Source organism: Paramisgurnus dabryanus, chromosome 1 (genome assembly GCF_030506205.2).
Source record: "Paramisgurnus dabryanus chromosome 1, PD_genome_1.1, whole genome shotgun sequence".
Taxonomy (NCBI): domain Eukaryota; kingdom Metazoa; phylum Chordata; class Actinopteri; order Cypriniformes; family Cobitidae; genus Paramisgurnus; species Paramisgurnus dabryanus.
The window spans coordinates 57395122-57416693 of NC_133337.1; the positions used below are offsets into that span (position 1 = coordinate 57395122).

Genomic DNA, 21572 nt, shown 5'->3' on the forward strand with positions numbered 1-21572 from the left:
GAAGTTAAAACGCCACCATTGTTATTTTTTGCTCTGCTATGCGTCACTTTGACAGGGATAAACCATTGCAGTAAACATGTCCTAGTTTTCTTACCTCATGCACAAGCAAAGACATGAAGTAGACGATTGCTATTTTGAATGTGATTTGTAATAGTTTACAGCCACAGTCATTCCAAATTAAAGCCCTTTAATGAGATTCTTAATACTTAAAGACATCTGGTCCATTAAACTCTTATATTTGCATAAAAGGTTTCATTTCTGCTCATTAGCAAATGCTCCCTGCTTAAGTTCAGTGGCAGGGGCATGAAGACAGCCTGTCCCCCCCTCTCCCCTCCCGAATCCTAGCACAGAGCTACGAGATAAGTATAGAGTCAAAACCTCAAACACCATTAACAACACAATTCACCCTGATTCTGCAGTGATATGCATTATTATTAGCGAAATGGCCCGTCTGCACTTTAACCAAAACTAACAGCCATCACACTCCGCATTCAGATTGAAAGGCCAAGTTTTTGAAAAACTAGGACAGCGAGGTACTCACGTGCTGCTGGCGGTCTGACAGAATCTTCCAGAGTCGGGGGAAAAGCTGGACCCAGGTCTTCTCAGCCAGAGGGGTGGAGATGTGACACAACTGAACCAGTGCATTCAGCAGTGCTCCTGTCTAATTACACAAAAACACACACAGGAGGCTTATTTAGCGAAGGACGATATATCAGCCGACACTTGGCCAATTTGAGATTATCGCATCAGCCGATAACTGTGCCTCCTGATTTACAGTCCTGCAAGTGCCAATTTTTTCAGCTACAAAATCTCTGCATTGTAGAATGCTTTGTATAAATGATATTATAATTAATAGGCGATATTGCAAATTTTTGCATGAAATGAAGGTTTCAGATACACCCAAGCAGGTGCACAAATAATATATATATATATATATATATTTGTGCACCTGCTTGGGTGTATGAAACCTTCATTTCATGCAAAAATTTGCAATATCGCCTATTAATTATAATATCTATTATACAAAGCATTCTACAATGCAGAGATTTTGTATATATATATTTATTTATTTTTATTATTATTATTATTATTATTATATATATATTATATTATATATATATCAAATACTTCATATAAAGTTTAATTTGAATATAAAATAAAGTTAAAATGTCTCTTACTAAAGAAAGCAGTTATTTTTTAATTAAAAAAGGAGAACTAATAAGTAGTTTTTAATTCTTGTCAATACTGTTTGATTAATTTTATAATATAATAAATAGCAGCAGGACTCTTCAGCTCAGTTTACATGGAAACCAATATGCAGATGAAATATTTTAATGAAAAAATTAATTTTCAATTAAATTTAATTCTGTCTGTTTATTTTCACCTACATCACTTAATCCAATTACAGCCAATTCAACAAAGAAGTGCATTTGATTATTCATGTGCACTCGCATCATTACAAGAGCAAATAAAAGTGCAAGCATTTGCATTAGCCATCTGTCAGTCACTCAAAAGTCAATACTACCAACAGACCTGTATTACTAAACACTTTTGGCATATCCAATATCCGTATTATACTGGAAATCAATCATTTCAACCACCAGTCTAAGCCACACGTGCAGCCCATATATCCAAGACTGAAGCAAAAGGAGATGCTTACAAATTCATCTTTACCTATGCTGATGCTCGTTCAAGGACAAAGAGAGACAAGCTAGATTAAACTCTCCCTCAAAAAATATCTGCTCATAAGGGACCATTGTACTTTTCCCATGCATGACTGGTCATCACCTCTTGCCACTGAATAATTCTGAGGGCATAACTGCGGGTAAAGGTTTGGCCCTCTGACCGTAAAAGGAATCGAGCTGTTAGCATAAGTGAAAACTCAAATGTGTGCTTTGGTTCCTGACAGCTGCTCCGGCGGGCGAAGGAGGGAAGGTCAGGGCTTTGAACTATTCCACTTCATCATTTATCTAAAGCCTGCTTGAGAGGTGCATATAAAACAGCGCTGTGTCCAGGATTAAACAGAAATCAATGACGGCGTGACCTTAAAGCGCTCACAGACAGAATCCCATGTCGCCCTGATCAAATTCGCTTTAACAGAGACACTTATGAAGGAGAAGGTTAATAAGGTAGAGCAGGTCCAGTTAAAAAGGAACCAGATTACATTTGATTAGACTGTGATAAATGACTTTTGTGTGTGTGAAACGACTAATTCCAACATGTGTCTTTTTGTAGTTTTGTTAGTAAGTTTTGTTTTGTTTTTCTGATGAGGGTGGCATATGTTTAGGTGAAGTCTCACCTTGACCTCTCTCAGGGAGTCTAGAAACTTGTCGTGGCGGTTGGTGAGCATGTGCAGCTGGTTGCCCGAGTCTCTCTCCGCCTGCTCCTTGGTCTTGGGCAGGCTGGTCTGGTCCCCAGGTGCCAGCTCGATGTCTATCTCCACATCCTACACATAAAAAGGTCACAAAAACACAAAACGTGGGTGGAAAACTAGTTTTTTTTTTTACTTTTTACGCATATATGAGTGACGTATACATATATTTAAAGACAGCGCCATTTGCCTTAACTTTGGTGCTTGATCATTTACAAATTTCCATTATGATTATTACGATCATATTTTAAAGCGTTAGTTCACCCTAATATAAAAAATGGTCATTAATTACTTTGCGTATTCGTTAATACACTGCATATTAAAGCAACACACACATGCGTTTAACGGTTCGCCCTTTATGGAGTGGCCAAATGAAGCATCTATGCGTGTATATATCTATGACAACAATGTTTAACGCATGAATGTGCTGCTTTTGTGAATGCATGTCAGAAATTACATTTTAAGCACAAAAAAAGTATTCTCAGCATTTCATGAAACGAGGATTGAACCACTGTAGTCACATGGTTAATTCACTGAATAGAATAGCTTAGCACAATCCATTGAATCTGATCAGACCATTAGCATCGCCCTAAAAAATAACCAAAGGGTTTCGATATTTTTTCTATTTAAAACTTGACTCTTCTGTAGTTTCACTGTGTACTAAAACCAACAGAAAATGTTTGCTATTGAAAGTTACCAAGGGGACTATTTTCGGGCACTGCTTAATATCATTGCGCCTGCTGCAGCCATGGCACGGCAGTAAAGTCTTTGATCATTACACCAGAATGAGAGTATAGTCTCTAGCCATATTTGCCTAGAAAATTGCAATTTTTAATTCTCTGTCGTTTTTAGTACACAATGTAACTACAGAAGAGTCAAGTTTTAAATAGGAAAAATATTGTAACTCTTTGGTCATTTTTGAGCGCAATGCTAATGGTCTAATCAGATTCAATGAATTATGCTAAGCTATGCTAAAAGTGCTACCACCAGACCGGAGATTGGCTGAATGGATTCAAAAACTGTAAAAATCCAATCTTTTAATCTAGGGGAGTTGGAAAATGAGACTATTTTTTTTTTAGGGGAGTGTCCCTTTAAGAGTCGCTTACATAGCCTGTATGTCATGTAAAGTAAAAAATTATTCAAATTATTCAAACAAGCACTAAATTCTACACTATTTTGTTTCAAACAAATGTTTTTATTTAACAAATAAAATGCTGACTGAAATGCAAAAAAAAGTAATGCCGAACAAAAGTAGATTATCAGTATCGCCCACTGTGAAGTTATTGATGATCGGTTACTACAAACCGTATCTGATACAGGCCAATAAGGACTCAAACTGTACATGAGAGTGTATTTTCATGACGGCACAACTGACCTCCTCCTTGGTCTCGCTGTTTTCTCTCTCGCGTGGTTCCTGCTTGATGTGTGTGGCCATGGCAAAGGCTGCGCGGTCATGGCTGTCTGCCAAGTTTATGACATTGGTGATGGAGGGGAGCATGGAGCCCTGGCAGCTGGTGCCAATGGTGGTGTTCCTCTCACAAACAGCCAGCAGCAGCTGTGAAGAAGAAACGGCAAAATCAAACTCGGAACTGCCGCCATTCCTCAAACACGCACGCAAACAGCTGCTCCTTATGTGAAGATCACACCATGTGGCTCGCCACAGATTCTCTACAGGGGAAAAAGGCGGTTAACATTCACACTTAAATGACACCTGTATGAGCCAGCATCGTTTAACAGCTGCTGTTAGGGGTGCAACGGGTCACAAAACTCACGGTTCGGATCACATTACGGATTTTGAGGCACGGATCGGATCATTTTTCGGATCAGCAAAAAAAAAGTATGGGAAAATTCTAATAACAAATCAAGAAATTACAAACATTTATAAAAAGAACAAGGTTGCACATTAAGTAAGGTCTAAAATCATTAGTTACAGAAATCAAATGAATAATAACACTGCATTTATTGTATTAATTAAATGTAATTATTATTTTTTTAAAGCTTCAGAAGTGATTTTCTCTTTGTCTTGGGTTGTTTGATTAACATTAATGACACAGACTTAAGTAGGTCAATTGAGCTTACTGTCTCTTTAAGACCAAATGTGCACAGACTGCATCTCTCTGTTTGTGCACTACCGAGTCCCCTTAAACGAGCGCACAGACACAGACAAAGGGTGAATTACAGACGGCGCAGCATTACAGTCGTCCCACATAAAAACGTTACGTTGTTTTTCATTGCTCTATTAGCCAAATGTATTTTAATACACTACAGTATGAGAGAAAGTAGCGCAACTCTCTGAAATTTAAACATCAAGAGTTCTGATCTTTGAAGGATGATTACGTCTGACTCGAGCTGGACCGGACGCATTTAACCGCACGCGTGCGTTTGTGCGTAAAGTAAACTGATCACTTTAGCGCCTTTTTGCAGTTAAACTGTTTAAAATCACTTGAATGTTAACATTTGCAAACCTTTATAACACTTACAAATTATAAACTTTCCCTATTTAAATTTGCGTATTAATCCGCGAATCACATGCGAGCCGAACCGTGGGTCGTGATCCGTACGGATCACGGATCAACTGCGATCCGTTGCACCACTAGCTGCTGTTTTGAAAAACGGGTCTGTGGCACTAGCCCACACTTCTAAAGGCTTGACGTGTACTGAAGAGCTCCGACAGCCAATGTTCTCCTGCTCCATCACGGCAGGATGATTCGATGCGTACAGCCTCCGTGTGTAGGACAGCATTAAAGGATAATTCCGGTATTTAACACTTTGAGTCTCATTTCTGGTTTGTTTTGGATGATCTACAGTGATGGACACTGAAATTTTGACAATGGGTCGTGTCTTGACTTTTTGACTTGTTAAGAAGCATCTCTTGACTGCTTCAGAATGGAAGTCAATAACCATGCACAAACTCAAATGTCAATTAAAACAACACTTAACGTTCATTTTCAAAACTGTGCTACTCAGCGAGTGGTTCATGGTGTTCGTTGATGATTTGAGCATCGGCCAAATCTAAATATAAAAATCTAAATATTTTATATGCCAATACTAGCAATTTTTACTACAAATTTTAAAATGTTAAAGTCTGTACCTCAGTACACTGTTTAATCCAGAAATGGCTTCCCATGGCTTCCCAGTTTTGCGAGCAGCAAATATAGAGAAGCCTCTCGTAGACGCGCCGCTTCATCGAGGTATCGAACACCTCGAAAAATTTCGCTCTGATAAGCGGCTGGGCGCAGCGCAGGCCCGACAGGAACGCAGGCTCCAGTTTGGATGTGATGTCACTTCCTGAAAGATTCTCATCTCTAAAAACAGCACATAATAAAATGCTTAAGACAAAAAAAAAACATGCTGCAAGTATGCTGCTTTTTACCTTCCAAGACAATGTTAAATGAAGGGTGACAAAAAATCATGCACATGTGATGTGTAACAACTTAACGGCTAAAGATGTTGATTTAGGCCCATGGGTACACACAAGGATCAATTGTACGTGACTGTGGATAAACGCTCTCTCGCCCAGGGTGATTGTGACCCCTGATGCTTCTTGCCCCCATTCAATAAAGACCTCCAGACCCACTTCAGCAATCAAAAGCCTGACCTGCCACCCACACAACCAGCCGCAGACTGGTTGCTAATGGCAATAAATGGAGGGCCGGTGTGGACAGCAGACCCCAATGATTAATCGTCGTAATTACCTGTAGACGTAATTAACGAGGTCCAGGAACTGGCCATTCAATTCAAGGTCATCAGGAAAACGCTTCTCAATGTAAGTCATCATTTTCACCAGCAGAATGGACTTCTCTCGCGGATTAGGCACCTAGGAACGATGGAAGAAAAGAAAAACGATGATAAAGAATGAGAGCGAGCAGCAGAAGAGAAAAGGGATTGAAAGAGGAGAGGTGTGGGGTGCAGTGCGGTGGGTGGGGGGTCAGATTGATACACTCCATTTATCTTTCATCTATTGGGAGAGCTCTGCGGCACCTTTGCTTTGCTCTTTTTTTCTCTCCCTGTCTGCTCGTTCGCCTTGAGCTAACAGAACAGACACCTGGGTTCAGCCGTCCGGGCCACAGCGCACTAAATACACAACACCTCATTTACAGCAGAATGGGCTTTAGGCTCAAATGTTTAACATTGGTGTATTCAAAGAGTCAACATAAGGCTAGTTTACTTTTGTGAGGCTAGCAAACATTCAGAAACAGGATGTTTCTTATATCACAGCATCATGAAGAAGGCCCGATTCATGTTTTATGGGAGGAAAGCCATGTTTCACCTTGGTATCTGTTAAAATCCTAAAAATTGGATATTATAATATAATATAGTCTATAGTTACTTAAAGCTATTTTTTGGCAGCTGCGCTTTTAAGATTCCTATGAAACAGCATTTTGCATGTTAAATGAAAAACAACACTTAGGTCAACACTTGCACTGTGGGTCCTCTCAGCCTCAATATTTTTATTGGCCCTATTCTTCAATAAAAGCCCATTTGCGATCCTGCACTGTGACAGGTTCACAAAAATAATTGACCTGAAATGGGCTGAGAAAAAAAGCATTGTTAAAAATAAGCTTCAGCTCCTGTTTCCTAATGTTTCCAGAATGAAATGCAGAGTATAGGTGCTACTCACAGGCAGTAAGAGCACATAGTTTGGTGAACTTTCTACACTTTAACTTTACTCAGTTTTCTGGGATTTACCAAACCAGTGTTTCCCTCGCGAGGACTGGAGTTTGTTTCCAATGTGTGACTATATAAAGCACTACTTTGTTACGGTGTTAATCGCGGTAACAGTTTTGTTCGACTTCAGCGGTGCTGCGCAGACCGACCAGGGTGTGACATCACAGTCTCGCACTGTCATGCGCTGATCGTATGTACGGAGCCGCATGAAGTTAAACAAACCTTTCATGGAAAAGAGAGTTGAATTTGTCTGTTTTTATATAGAGAGACAACAAAAAGGTTTTGGGATAGGGATTAGGGGGACTGGAGATAAGAAAAAATGTGATTAATGTAACTTGCGTGTAAATACGTATTATGATATGATGATTTCAGCATTTTTGCAACTTAGGGGCTATTCACACCAAACGCATTTTAAACGCTTGGAAATGCAAGGCACGACACACTGCTTTTTATTTTTAAAAGAGCAGTGCACAAAAGGGCCACAAACATGCAGGAGACGGCGAGTAAGTGGACTCCGGTTGATCGGTCACCACAACGAAAGGGCCGCCTCTCCCCTCATTCGATTGGACAATAGAAAGATGCGAATGACGTCGGACGCTTTTCCGCTATCAGCGCTACTTCAAAAGTGCGTGCTGCGGCTGGCGACAAAAAACGCAAGGCGTTTGCCGCACATAAACAGCACGCATACTCTCCCTACTCATAGAATATAATACAAAAATGGATCCTGCAACTGCCATAAACGCGTTTGGCGTGATCAGCCCTTTAGATTAGAAGTTTTTTTGACTGGGGAGGAAGTTTTGATGAAAGGAAAATTAGATTTTTCATTATATGACACCTTAAAGTCCCTGTAAAGTCAAATATTAAATGTGTTCTGAGTTTGTCACATGACAGGAAAATGTGTTAAATCAAATTTGAACGTTGGAAAAAAACACAAATAAAATAAGTTATTAAAATCTTGGTAAAAATAGGCAGGATCCTCTGCTGTCAAATGCTGGAGAAGTATCCACTGTCAGCCCTAACTTTTAAATAAAGCTACAACCTGAATGAATGCTCGGAATTGTGTTAGGGGCCCGTTTAATCCTGAACACAAAAATGGTGAAAAACTGTTTAACGTTCGAACCCTGCAGTTTTGCACTACATAGTTTACATTCTTTTTGGTGTGTTTAGCAATACATTTCTAACATTTATAATGTGTTTACTAAAGAATTTTCAAGATTGACTTTACAAAGACTTTAAAAGAGACACCAGATTCAGGAGAGGTTGGTGGTTGAGCATTTACCTGGTTGGTGGCCATAGGGTTTGAGTTCTTGACCCACTCCTCCACAATCTTCACAACGGCTCGAAGAATCTTTGGGTCGGGAGATTTCTCGATGAGGGAGGTGAGGATGACCTGGATGAAGTTCTTCCTCATTTCCATATTCATGACCGACAACCTGGTCTTCACCAGATCCAGACTGAGCATCACCAGTTCGCTCGTCACTACATCCACACAAGAACGATCGGAAGCAAGCAAGCATGAGACATAATCGGTAGTAATGAGCGAACACTATTTTCAGAGGATTATCTGCATTGTACTATTTTCCAAACCATGAAAACCTAAACTATGTTTTTTCCCCTTAAACTGAGGTTCAGTCAGTGTTCTGAACATATATCAAAAATTGTACGACAGATGTGAATATGAGCTACGAAACAGAAAATTCCACCTCCTGAAAAACTGGAGAAAAGTGATTAGGTTTTAGTATGGAGAGCTATAGCTGAAGGAGACAGGATTATGAGTTTAGTCCGGCCTCTGAATGTATTTTCTGCTTGATTTGCTCAAGGTAAAATGTGATTGTGCTGATCACTCGAACCCTTGGGGGAGAATATGTTATAGGCTGATTTTCAGTTCGACGCTGGCTCATGCTGTGGTGAGGTCTTGGGCGACACTGTCAGGGTGACATTGCATTTCGAAGCCTTCCAAACACGCCAGGCCAACGTGTCCGTGTCTGTTCAATCCTATCTCATGTACCATTTAAAAATCATAATAGCATCTAGGAGAACCACCGAGCACATGGGATTGTCTCGGTTTTATATTCCGCTGGACACAGTAGGAGATTTTTGACTTCAATCACAGAAGATGTTTCTCAGTAGGAATGGATTTGTGGGCCATTCTGAGAACATTCGATTGGCCCTCCTGCAGCACCCAGTGGTCAAATATGGACACCACATGCTGAAGTTTAACTCTATTGTTTCTTACATTCTGTTCCAAGGTGACAACGTGTCTTTTTGTCTTTCTTCCCACTTTTAATCTCTTCCAGATGACAGCAGACAGAAGGATTAAGGCCGTCCCAGTAAAGCCTGAAGTATAGTTCATTACATAGTTCAAGATTTTTGTAACCGCTTATACTTTGTATGCAAAGGTCGCGCATGCACGCACTGGAGTATGTAGGCTAGGAGAGGTATTGTCGGTGTACGTGCATGAGTCAAATAAACTACTCTGTGTAAAAAAATATACTCCAGGCTTAAGGGAGTACATTTTCCATCTTCATGTCAAGAGGCCAAATTTATGACAGGCTGTCAGTTCAGGGCCAACAAGATGACTCAACAAAGCAATTGATCTTAACCTACCTCAGCTGTCTTCTATATACCAAACTAAACCATGCCTAAAATCTTTAAAAACAGGCTTTTGAAATGGAGGAAACGGTCTTAAGCGAGTGCAGATGGGTAAATGTCAGAACCAGGCCGGCGCTAAAGCACAAAATTGTTTAAATTGAGCCAAGTGTGCTATGTTGCATTAGCTTGGCACGGTTGCTTAGAGACAGCAGCCAATTAGGGATTGATTCGGCTTTGTTCAGACAACACAGCGCTACTCCAAGCGCCATCTGACCTCCATGAGGCAAAAAATTGTTTATGTGCTTTGGAATAGTCACCTGTGCTAGTTTCAGCGGCTCCTGGGTTGGGTTGTGGGCTCAAGTGCTCCCTCACCATCTTCTGCAGCGAACGCATGAAGACAGAAATAAGACGGTCGATATAGCTGGAGTTGTTGCTGCAGGCCGACTTCAGGATCATCAGCGTTCCTGGAAAAAGAGAGGAGAGAAAGTGGTAACACAACGCGCCCTGCGGCCCATGTGATGCTGTCAGGGACAGCGCACGACACGCGCCTGCTAATGACTTTGGGTGCAGGTTCTTTGTCCCGATAGCTGTATTACAAGGACATTTGTTGAGAAATCTAACCGAGTTACGGGGTGAGGAGGAAGAAAAAAGCATGAGTAATGCGTTTCTTAGATCATGGCTCTGGGGAGGAAAGATAAATGTAAAAAGTCACCCTTGATGGAGACGCATACGGTACATCAGGGGTAAATGTAACTTTAGAGCACTGGCAGAGCAGAATCGCAGGGTATTTATTGATCAATGGTGCCACTTTGGGCTGACACCAAACACTACTAAATTCAGATTATTAACTGAAACCGTTATCTAAGAGTTTCAACAAAAGAAAAAAAGTTGTGAAAATATTGAATCAGAAATGGATCAAGGTTATGCTAAATGAACACCATCAAAGAATTAAATTCCATATTAAAGGGGTGGGAAACCGATTGTATTTGAAAGTTTGTGTTCATGCCTAGGTAAAAAAAACACAATTTTTCACATATTTTACCTTTATTTATTATGTTTCTATCCTCCTAAAAACAGAAATACGCAATATGCTCATATTGGTAAGATGGCCCAATGTGTTGTGATTCGCTAACCACCTACCACATGTTGTCAGGAAACGTCACGTCCCTTTAACATTACGGGTGTATTGTAAACAGTGGCCTCATCAATTTGAGAATAATTTGAGTAGTCTTTTATTTTTTAGATGGTCAGTTTTTTATAGAACGAGTTTTAGACAAAAATCTGTTGCCATAACTATGAACTTTGTTTTTACAAAAACAAACCATGGCTTTGTTACACCGGCCGAACAAAACACAGATCATGTTTAGCATGCCTGTAGCTATAGGGGCACGTAAGTAAACACTACAGGGCTCAACATAAAAGACTGCCCGGTGGCCCGGGGCAAGCGTGAGAGACGTTCAGGCCAGTAAAAAGTATTGTCACTTGCCCGATTGGGCCAGTGCTTCACCCTCAGTCACTAAAATATATTTTCATCAATGTATATTATTTAACATCTTGGAAGCAGACATTTACTTGGGTAAAACATGACGAAAGAAACAATGCAATATTTTGCACAGTTTGCTGCCAGTTTACATGTAAAGCAGAAATTTTGGGAGCCTTTTTTCGTTGGAACAGGTCTGTGGTATATGTATACAATCATATTTGACTTTTGAATGATTATTTTTAAAATGTGACACTAACTTTTTTTATTGGGGCCAGTGAAAATTTTGGCAGGGCAAGTGAAAACCTGAATTAGGTTCTCAATAAAAAATAATTTGCGTTGAGCCCTGCACTACATAAAAGTTCTAATCGGAGATTAATTTACACTGATCACACAAACGTCAACATTCAAATTTCATTGGTGAGATTAATAAGTTTGCAAGTGTTTATAGGCCTTTTTCAGATTAGTATGAATTAGCATTTTGCTAACTGGGTAACAAAGCCAAATAGTGTTGTCCATAGGTGTCATTTACACTGGGGACGCTGGGGACATGTCCCCACCACTTTTTGAAATGTCTGATTTTGTCCCCACCACTTTTTGAAAGCATTTGGTTAAAATGTTCTGAAAAATCAAACAATACCTGTGCGAGTTACACTGCAAAAATTAGACAAAAAATATACAATTTAAGTGAATTTGTGATTAAAACAAGCAAAAAAATCTGCCAATGGGGTGAGAAAAAAATCTAAATATAAGATTTCTTTTTTCTTAAACACTTAATTTAAGCAAAATTTTTTCACCCCATTGGCAGATATTTTTGCTTGTTTTAAGCACAAATTCACTTAAATTGTATAGTTTTTGTCTAAAAATTAGACTTATTTTCTTACGTCATTTTGCTTATTAAGAAAATACATCTTGATTTAAGAATTTTTAGATATTTCTACTGAAAACAAGACAAAAATAATAAGAAAGAAAGTCAGATTTTCAAGAAAAAAATCTTAGTATTTTTGTCTTGTTTTCAGTAAAAATATCAAAAAATCCTTAAATTAAGATGCTTTTTCTTGATGAGCAAAAATTTAGTTTTTAAACCAAAAATATCAAATTTAAGTGATTTTGTGCATAAAACAAGTAAAAAATCTGCCAATGGGGTGAAAAATTGTGTTTAAGAAAAATGTTTAAGATTTTTTTGCTTACCCCATTGGCAGATTTTTTTATGCACAAAATCACTTACATTTGGTATTTTTGGTCTAAAACTAGACTTATTTTCTTAGCTCATTTGCTCATCAAGAAAAAGCATCTTAATTTAAGAATTTTTTGTTATTTTTACTGAAAACAAGACAAAAATGCAAAGAAATTATTTTCTTGAAAATAATTTTTGCAGTGTACGACTGGTTTTGTGGTCCACATATGTTGCGTTGTGTGCTTATAGTGTGTTTTCTTTTACATATGTAATGAATTTCATTGTAATCATTGACTTAACGCGCTGCTGTCTATAGTATGGTGCTTTGGCACTGTTCGGTTGAACTGGTTTTGCAGGGACTGTTACATGTGAAGTCGACATTGTTGAGGGTTTTATGCCCATTTTTGATGCGCCGTTATTCAATATTTTTCCCATCCTGCTATAATGTTTTTTCATCTGATCTTTTGTCCCCACCACTTTTCAAAACAAACTGACGCCCCTGGTGTTGTCGTTAGTGTACATCCTTGCAATAGACCGTTTCATCGGACGCACGTATGCGATTACGCGTCTGGTCCGAACTTTACTTTCGGTTTCTGTTTGTTTAATGGTCTGACTAGTTGCATACCTCATCAAAAACCTCATCGAAAATAACAAATGTTTTGGTTTTCTAGGTAATCTTCATGTTGTTTATTTTGCTTGTTATATAAATAAACTACTTTGTTGTTATTTATTCTTAGCGGAGTTCACTGGAAGTTACGTGTGGACCACGAAAGCCGCTCGTTTATGTGGTTACTGTTGAAACCGCCTATAAAATAAAAAGCAGTCCAACATTGGGGTTTGTGATGTCACTAACCCAGGAAGAAGCTCAATGTAGTTTGCAGCCGTTCGTTTGTAGTTTATGAGAAGCGATTTCTGTGGATTGAGCTTTAAGCGTTGTAACCTTTCAGATGTTGTTTATGGTAAAACAGCAACAAAACACACTAACTGTAGTTAAAAAAGTGAAATCATAATTAATCAAGAACCCCTTAAAAGGGAAAGTTCACGTGCTGTCCTCATTTACTCACTATCGTGTTGTTACAAACTTGTATAAAGAACACAAAGGAAAATATTTTGAGAAATGTTTGTAACCAAACCGTTCGTGGACCCCATTTATTTCTAAAGTGTTCTTTTTTCCTACAATGGAAGTCAATGGGGTCCACGAACGGTTTGGTAACACACATTCCTCAAAATATCTTCCTTCATGTTTATCAGAACAATGAAATTTATACGGATTTCTTACAACATGAGATTGAGTAAATGATGACAGAATTTTCATTTTTGGGGGAACTATCCCTTTAACAGTACAAATGAAAGTATTGGTGAATAAATTTCCAGAATAACTTCCTTTGGTCTGATGCAGCTGTTATAAAGTTTCTCACCAAATAGTTGAGTTGGATTTGCACTGGTGGCTTTCTCATAGTTGGTGAGGCCTTCATAAATGACTTTCCCTACGGCAGCATACAAACACTCCAGCTCTTCGTATTTTGAAGCCACAGAGGATGTGCCTGGGGAAAAACGAAACATATTGAAAGAAAAGGCCTCCACCTCTCAAGGTAATCAAAATAAGCACAACCTGGATAAGTTTAAGAATATAAAAGAAAAAAGTAAATAACAAAAAGTTAAATTATTTTATCTTAGTATTGAAAATGCTACTAAATTGCATTTTTGCATCTCAGGACAAAATTTCACAACACAAAAACCAATAAGGGTTATTAATGTTACATATACAGTACAAAAGTTTCGCAGCCTATGAGATTTAAAAGATTTAACAAAATAAGCACACACATTCAGAACATTTCTGACTTTTGTAATGTCTTCTCTGTGGACAGTCAAGCTGTTTATTTGTCTGTTGGCAGCTGTAGAGCGTAACCCTAGCCTGTAAATGATTCCCTCTGACTGTATCCCGCTCTCTGGATGTGCTTTAAATCAAATGAGGGAATTATTGTTTGCCCTACATATATCCACAGCTATGCTCAACCGAGACCTCCAGGAAAAGATATTGCATCAGTCGTGGCTGATCTACTCACTGGGCTCTGTAGGGAAAGTGCTCATAAGCCTGGACAGGAGGGTGTGCACCGCACGCAACACTTTGGTGTTGCCGCAAGTCATGCAAGCTGCGATGCCGCGCTGTAGGGGTTTGAAGTGAGCGAGGATGGCCGGAGGCTGCAGCACTGACAGAAGGAAGCTGAGAATCTCCAGCCCTGTGCAGATGTTGGAGAAGTTTGCTTGGGCGGGCTGCTCCTAAAAAAATAAACAGAACAGCATACACTGGTAAATTGGGCACCTAAGGCATGTTTATTTTTGTCATAGGTTTACTTTGCATTTTAAAGGGAGAGTATAGGAAAAATGAAAATGATTTACCCACCCTCAAGCCATCCAATACACTTATGTCCATGATCTTTCAGACTAACACAATTCCAGTTATTTTAGAAAATGAGGGCAATCGATGCAACTTTATAGAGAAATATATCCAGTATTTTTTATCCTCTTTTTAAAGGGATAGTTCACCTTAAAATGAAAATGCTCTCATCATTTACTCATCCTCATGTTGTTTGTAACCTGTATGAATTTCTTTTTCTGATATACACAAAAGATGATATTTAAAAAAAATGGTAAACACACAGCAGATAGTGACCACTGACTTCCATAGTAGGAAAAACTATTTTGGAAGTATTGTGATAAATGATGAAGAAAATATTTTGATAAATGATGGTAAGCACAAAGTTGACGGTACCCATTAAATTCCATCAGATTTTTATTTCTACTATGGAAGTCAATGGTCACTATCTGCTGTGTTTACTATCATTTCTCAAAATATCTTCTTTTGTACTCATCAGAAAAAAGAAATGAGTAAATGATGACAGAATTTTCATTTTAAGGTGACTTTAACTTGTGACTTGCATTGTGGTTTTGCTCTCTCCTATTTACCTCCGCATTAGTCACTACGCCTAATCACTAGGAGGCTGTTAGCAGAAGCTAGTTATTTTTCTTTGTAAAATTTTAAATATGGATATTTTTCTTGCAAAATCACAAGACCTTTATTAACCCCCTGGAGCCGTGTGGATTACTTTTGTGAAGGATGGGTGCACTTTATTGGGCTTGGAAGTTTTCTACTGTTATAAAGCTGGGAAGAGCCAGGACATTTTCTAAAATAGCTCAAATTGTGTTTGTCTGAAAGATGGTGGATATATGCATCTCGGATGGCTTGAGGGCAAGTAAATCATGGGGTAATTTTAATTTTTTGCTGAACTATCCCTTTAAAGACAGCCAAAGTAAAGAAAGACAATAGGGACATGATGCAGAGCGGATTCGAACCTCTACCCTTCAACACAAACACGTATGCACATTTTTTATGCAAATATATGGTTATTGCACACAAAAAATAAAAATTTCTATGGTATTTTCTAACACCCTTTTCTACATACATAATTTCAGTGAACACAATTTTTTATTAGGGCAAGTAGTAAGACAAAACCAGTGTTAAAATGAATTAAAAAAAACATTCATTTACGTATGCCAAACAGTGCACATGCTGGTCCAACGAATGCAAAATCACGTTAAATAGGTTCTTACTGAAAGGTTGGATGCATGTTATATTGACAACCGAGTTAAATATGGCCCCTGAGGACCAAGGGACCTGCAAGCAGATTTGCACAAAGCTAAGCCCATCCCCTAAATCCTGTTGTTTAATCACTGATAATCCAGCACAATGAGATGATAAAAGGCAATGGGATTTGTGGAGCTGTTCATTAGTTCAGATAAGAGAGCAGCTCACGCCCTCACAGAGCTTTGGTGCACAGATGCTGAATGACCTGCTTGTCAAACTCGTACTATAGATAGTGTAACTGACCTATTCTGAAAATAAAGAAATATAGATTGGAGGCGTGGCGGTACAAAAATACTCCTCTGAGTGGCACAGCAGCACAGACACTGCATGAGATATACAATGAAATTTGAAAGAGCTTAAATGAGTTTATTGGAAAGGAATCCGTAGGCTGATCCCAAAAAAATAAAGATTATCCGCAACTTGAGCAAAAATACAATGCGTCACTCACTGTCAGAATTCACCCTTGAATAGACAGCTGAGTGTCACACATACAGAAATAAAGCATGCAAGCTCGCTGCCTTCAAGTCATGCTGGAATGATGGTATTTATGAGATGAATGTAAATGAATGTACTAATTACCAATGAGACCCCTCAGGATTTTCTTTAAATCTTAGCATACAGAGATTGACGATTTAAATTAAGAATCAAAAGATTTCAGAAGCTTTTGAAACTGATCCTTTCCTAGAACTTTCTGGGCAACGCAAGAATAATAAAATGCTTAAAGAATCAATTACACACCTAAAGCGTGTCCTGAACCTCAATTTATTGCACCGGTGCCAAAAAGCTGTTGTCAAAGTAAAAGGAGAAATTGCCAAAGGCATTCATTTTATTCCAACCAAAACCACATTGCAATTCCGATTTCCAAAAACTTTCCATGTGTAATCTGATCTATTGATATGCAAGGGTAATAAAAAGATTCCTCTCTGCACACCAAGTAACTGGGACATATCATAAGCGTTTCCATCACAGGTCTGCATGAGCATAGGAAACGTCTGACACTGGCACTGTGCTGGGAGGTTACAGTAATAATAGTGCAATTGGTTGAAGTTCACAATGCCTGAGAGATGTTTTCTCATATGACAGCTGAATTAGTCACACCGGTGAACTTCAAAGAAAGAAAAATCAGTCATAAGAGCAGCAATATCGATTTGGCGGGTATCAAAACTGCTCTTGGAAGTAATGAAGAGAGATGTGAGAGGAACGGCATATGACAAATGACAGGAACACCATAAGATCCTCTCTAGGATGAAGATTTCACTCTTTAAACTTTTTTCAAAGATGTGAATGTACCTGACAAGACAGGATTCTTTGTACTTTTCAACCTCTTTTCTCCAACAACTTGATACATAATGGCCACTTTTTTCCATGACCTAATAAATTCATGATGGATAAAGTACCACCCTGCATTTATTTAATTTTATTTGATTGAATTACATCATGTTTTATTCGGATTACAGAAAAAATTTTTAAGTGCTTCATATTGATCTTAAAGGCAAAAAGGTGGCCATTGTTTGGTTAAGTAATGGCTTTCAGACTCACCACAGTCATAAGGAGCTTGTCGAACCACTGCAGTTTAAGTTCGGCACGAGGCCACATGTCCGGTCTGAGTGCTGTCTTCATCAGGTTTACGCAACGGCGGGACAGCAGCTCACCGGGAGAGCCAGCTACATTAGTGCTTTCATTGACCTGTAAAAGCAGAAATAGCAGTAAACTTTATTTTTAAACTTTTGAGAGATTCATCAATCGGGAGGAAACAGCTCTTCATTTACCTGGCAGGCAATGCGGATGAGGAAGTTGACCACGGTATCAGTTTGCTGTTTCTCCACAGGTTTGGTAAGGAGAGCCTCTGTGCCCGGCATAGACTGACTGCGGGCGAATACCTGCTTAAACCGACACAAACACAATACAGCAGATTTATTAAAACATGGCAGAGTCCATCAGGACAGAGAGAGCGAGAGGCTGATTTCAGCGGTCACACACAGGCCACGGTTGGTTTAAGGTTTCCTTACCGTGCCGACAGCTCCAGCGGGCGTGCGAAATCTCTTCACGTCCTGGGCAGAGTCGACGGATATTCCTCTCTTTACAGCGGAGGATCCGCTTGTGCCCTCGCCGACATTTCCAGGATCTGCATCAGATTCCGTCTGCAAAAATAAATTGAATAAATGATCGGGATCTATCACGCAAGGCATTTTGTTACATGACATTTATGATGAGAAATGGAAACAGTGATTTGATTGTCTCATTTTCTAGCGACAAACCTGCTGGTCTTTGATTCTCTGGAGCTCCCATTTGATGACCACCTCAGCCAGATCCACTGCTAACTTCCTTTGCTCAATAGTCACACTGGGTGTGAAGCCAAGTCGTTGCATTGCGCTGATCATGTGCTGAACCAGGTGATGTCTTACAGGGTAATACACCTGTGCACAGAAATATTAAAGGTTTAGAAAATGCTTAATGGCTTTAGCATAAGAAGGGGGTTATATTGTGTGCATGAGTCAACTGAAGTGACATACTCTGAAGTGCTGTACAATAAGGTGCAGTATATGGACCAGCTGAGGAACTGTGTGGCCCTCTTCCACGATAATCTTCCGGGTCCAGTGTGTGAGCATCTGATGGCCATCCTCCATCCGAGCAGGAACCGCGGGCGTGAGGATTGCCATGGCCTGACGGACAATGGCGCGGGCCTCCATGGTGTGAGCCTTCAGAAGACTGTGGAAAACCTGCACAGAACAGAAACATCAACGTTTAGTAGCAGTTCACAGCAAAAGACAGACTTTGGTCCAATAAGAGTAGTGAGTTTTCATCGAGAAGTAAATGTCATTCAGTTTGTTTCTTATTTTATTACCTGTAGCACAATCTTCTTGTGAATGGCAAACTTGGCGATTATATGAGCCAGTAGGAGGTGGCCGCTGTACTTGCAAGCGGGGTCCACGCATGTTTTGGGGAGCAGGCAGGGCCAAGCGAAGGTCATTAGACGCCTCAGCTTGCTGTTCCTACTCTTGTTGTTGTCGTGGATGTGATGAGGAGCGTGTTCCACCAGCAAAGTGGAGAACTGAAGCAGGTAGATCCTTAAAGAGTCTGCCAGGTCTGCCTGTTTCTCAGGGTCCAGCACCTGGAAGAAAATTTTTTCAGGGCCACAACCATTACAAACATTCAGAACATGTTTTCAGATCTTTAGAGCTATTAAATTTGGTCCCCTAAATCTTTAACGTTTGCTTGCTTATTTAATTTTATCTTGTGTGGGTACGCCGGTGAAGGAAAACAGGAAATGATAATAAGAGCACATTTTAATCAGACAATACCGAATTAAAAGCTAAATTTAACATTAAACGGTTACTCCCCTGTCAGAGGTGTTAAAAACAAAGCCTAGAAACAAATGGACTGCTCTTTGTTATAATTACAGCCAGGAGGGAAGAGACAATCAATTTTAAGCGTGAAATAAATGAAGACATTAACCTCCACCTTAACGTCTCATCAAATTTGCTTTAAAAGCAAACGCTATGACCTTAAGTGTGGCCTTGACATTTCTGGCCAGTGAAATAACAGCTGGAGGTCACACTACACTCTTAGAAAGCATGTGTTAATTTTTTACACATCATTGTGTGGTAAGCTTTTAACACATTATGTGTAATTTTAACACATAATGTGTCATTTTGTGTTGATTTTGTGTTAAAATATAACACATGTTGTGTTAAAAGTAACACAAAATGTGTTGTTTCAATAATAACACAGAGATGGGTGAATTCTGGGACAACGCAGTTAGTGTGTTGTCCCAGAATCAACACTAATGTGTTGTTTTTAACACATTTGTTCTAAGAGTGTAGAACCTCATTCACACAGACCTCTGGTCCCAGAAAATACCCGTAAAATTGCCAGACAAGCGTCTGTGTGAACAAAAACTCGTTCCGTTAATCTTCTGGGATCGTTGCCGGAAAGAGGACCTAGTAAGATACGCGGGTAACCCTCTGTGTGAACAAGAATGCCATAAAGGGCGTGTCGAAGTGAGGACGCGCGCGTCATCATCACAACACAAGTTATGGTTCAGCTCCTTACAACGAGAGATAACATGTATATAAACATTCACAACGAGAAATGTTGCAAACTAACATGTATATAAACATTCACCACGAGAAATGTTGCAAACTAGATTGAAGCAGTTATCAGGAAATGATATATGAGACGCATAAACAATGACGCACGTGCCGTAGTGAGGACGCGCGTGTCATGGCAACATGAAGTTGGTTCAACTCTTTAAAATCAGGGATTTACAACATTCACTACGAGAAATGTCAGCATACTAGACTGAAGCGGATATCAGGTAAGTTAGCTCGTTACTTACTGCGTTGAAACGGAGATCATTCAGCAGCATAAAAGAATATCGCGTCACGTGCTCATTTGAGCTATAATAAACGAAAATACCCGCATGTCATCCCAACGAGATATATTGTTCAGCTCCTCAAAATGCGGGTTTTAAATGCATATAAACAATCACGATGAGAAATGTCTGAAAACTGTATCAAAGCAGAAATCAGGGAGCTTGTCAAATATACACTCTGAAGCTGAGATCATTCACCAGAATAGAACTGTGCATTCACGCGCTCCTTTGTAGTCTTATCATAAACAAAAATGCACGCGAGTTGTTTCTGGAGAGAGAAATAATAAATAATATGCAAACTTCAGACGCTGCGTAGAAGAGAGGGCGGGACTTTCAACATGTCATGTGTCTTTCCGGGACCATCAGATGCCGTGTAAACTTGGCAGTGTGAATGAATAAAATATCAAGCGGTCCCGTAAAATTCCAGGATGCCTGTCCCGTGTATCTTACGGAAAATCTGTGTGAAAAGGGCTTAGGTGATCTAGGGGGAGCGACAGCACAGCCACTGAAGCTAAATCAGTGATGCTAGCGAAAGTTGGTTACCTTGGTGATGAAGACGCTAGTGATGCTCTCAGGGTTGTCACCCTCTGGATTGGGTGGCCCCAGCAGCTGCTCCCCTTCCCCTTTCTCAAAGCTGGACAGGAAGGCTGGGTTCAGTATGTGCTGCAACACCTGGACAGTGAAAACGAGCCACAAGGAATGTACATTTATGTATATAGGAATTTTATTGGATACTGAAATTGGAACATTGAAAATCATCACCCACAGACTAAAAAATAAAACATTTGCAGCCGCGCGCCTACTTGTAAACGCTAAACACTATTCCAGGAAATGTCTATAGGAATATTTATATCACTGATCTTCAAATTGTTTCAGGTATTTTTATGATAATAAAGAATATTTTAAATGATTTTGTTTAACAAGTGTTGCTTTTTTAAATGCACATTATAAACACCGCATGCCTACCTGTAAACGCTCTGATGAAAATAAAAAATATTTTAAATGATTTTGTTTATCAAGTGTTGCTTTTTCAAATGCACTTTATAAACGCTGCGCACCTACCTTTAAGCACAGCGCGCCTACCTGTAAACACCGTGATGATAATAAAAAATATTTTAAATGATTTTGTTTATCAAGTGTTGCTTTTTCAAATGCACTTTATAAACGCTGCGCACCTACCTTTAAGCACAGCGCGCCTACCTGTAAACACCGTGATGATAATAAAGAATATTTTGAATAATTTTGTTTAACAAGTGTTGCTTT

General features: G+C 39.3%; 1 protein-coding gene across 5 annotated transcripts in view; it reads right to left on the reverse strand.

Moving 5' to 3' along the window:
* Window positions 1–21572, reverse strand: part of trrap (transformation/transcription domain-associated protein) — a 125791-nt gene that overhangs the window by 40015 nt on the left and 64204 nt on the right. For 3 of the 5 annotated variants that reach the window (XM_065242538.2, XM_073815708.1, XM_065242535.2), the window contains exons 37-52: window positions 20853–20981; window positions 18780–19046; window positions 18448–18654; window positions 18193–18351; window positions 17944–18075; window positions 17704–17817; window positions 17474–17620; window positions 14355–14568; window positions 13707–13832; window positions 9949–10095; window positions 8319–8518; window positions 6067–6188; window positions 5463–5676; window positions 3747–3926; window positions 2300–2446; window positions 542–661 (exon numbers count right to left, since the gene is read on the reverse strand). In XM_065242538.2, the coding sequence (XP_065098610.1) occupies window positions 542–661; window positions 2300–2446; window positions 3747–3926; window positions 5463–5676; window positions 6067–6188; window positions 8319–8518; window positions 9949–10095; window positions 13707–13832; window positions 14355–14568; window positions 17474–17620; window positions 17704–17817; window positions 17944–18075; window positions 18193–18351; window positions 18448–18654; window positions 18780–19046; window positions 20853–20981 (2625 nt within the window). The remainder of the gene's footprint in view (window positions 1–541; window positions 662–2299; window positions 2447–3746; window positions 3927–5462; window positions 5677–6066; window positions 6189–8318; window positions 8519–9948; window positions 10096–13706; window positions 13833–14354; window positions 14569–17473; window positions 17621–17703; window positions 17818–17943; window positions 18076–18192; window positions 18352–18447; window positions 18655–18779; window positions 19047–20852; window positions 20982–21572) is intronic. The other 2 variants (XM_065242539.2, XM_065242537.2) reach the window with 1 other exon arrangement.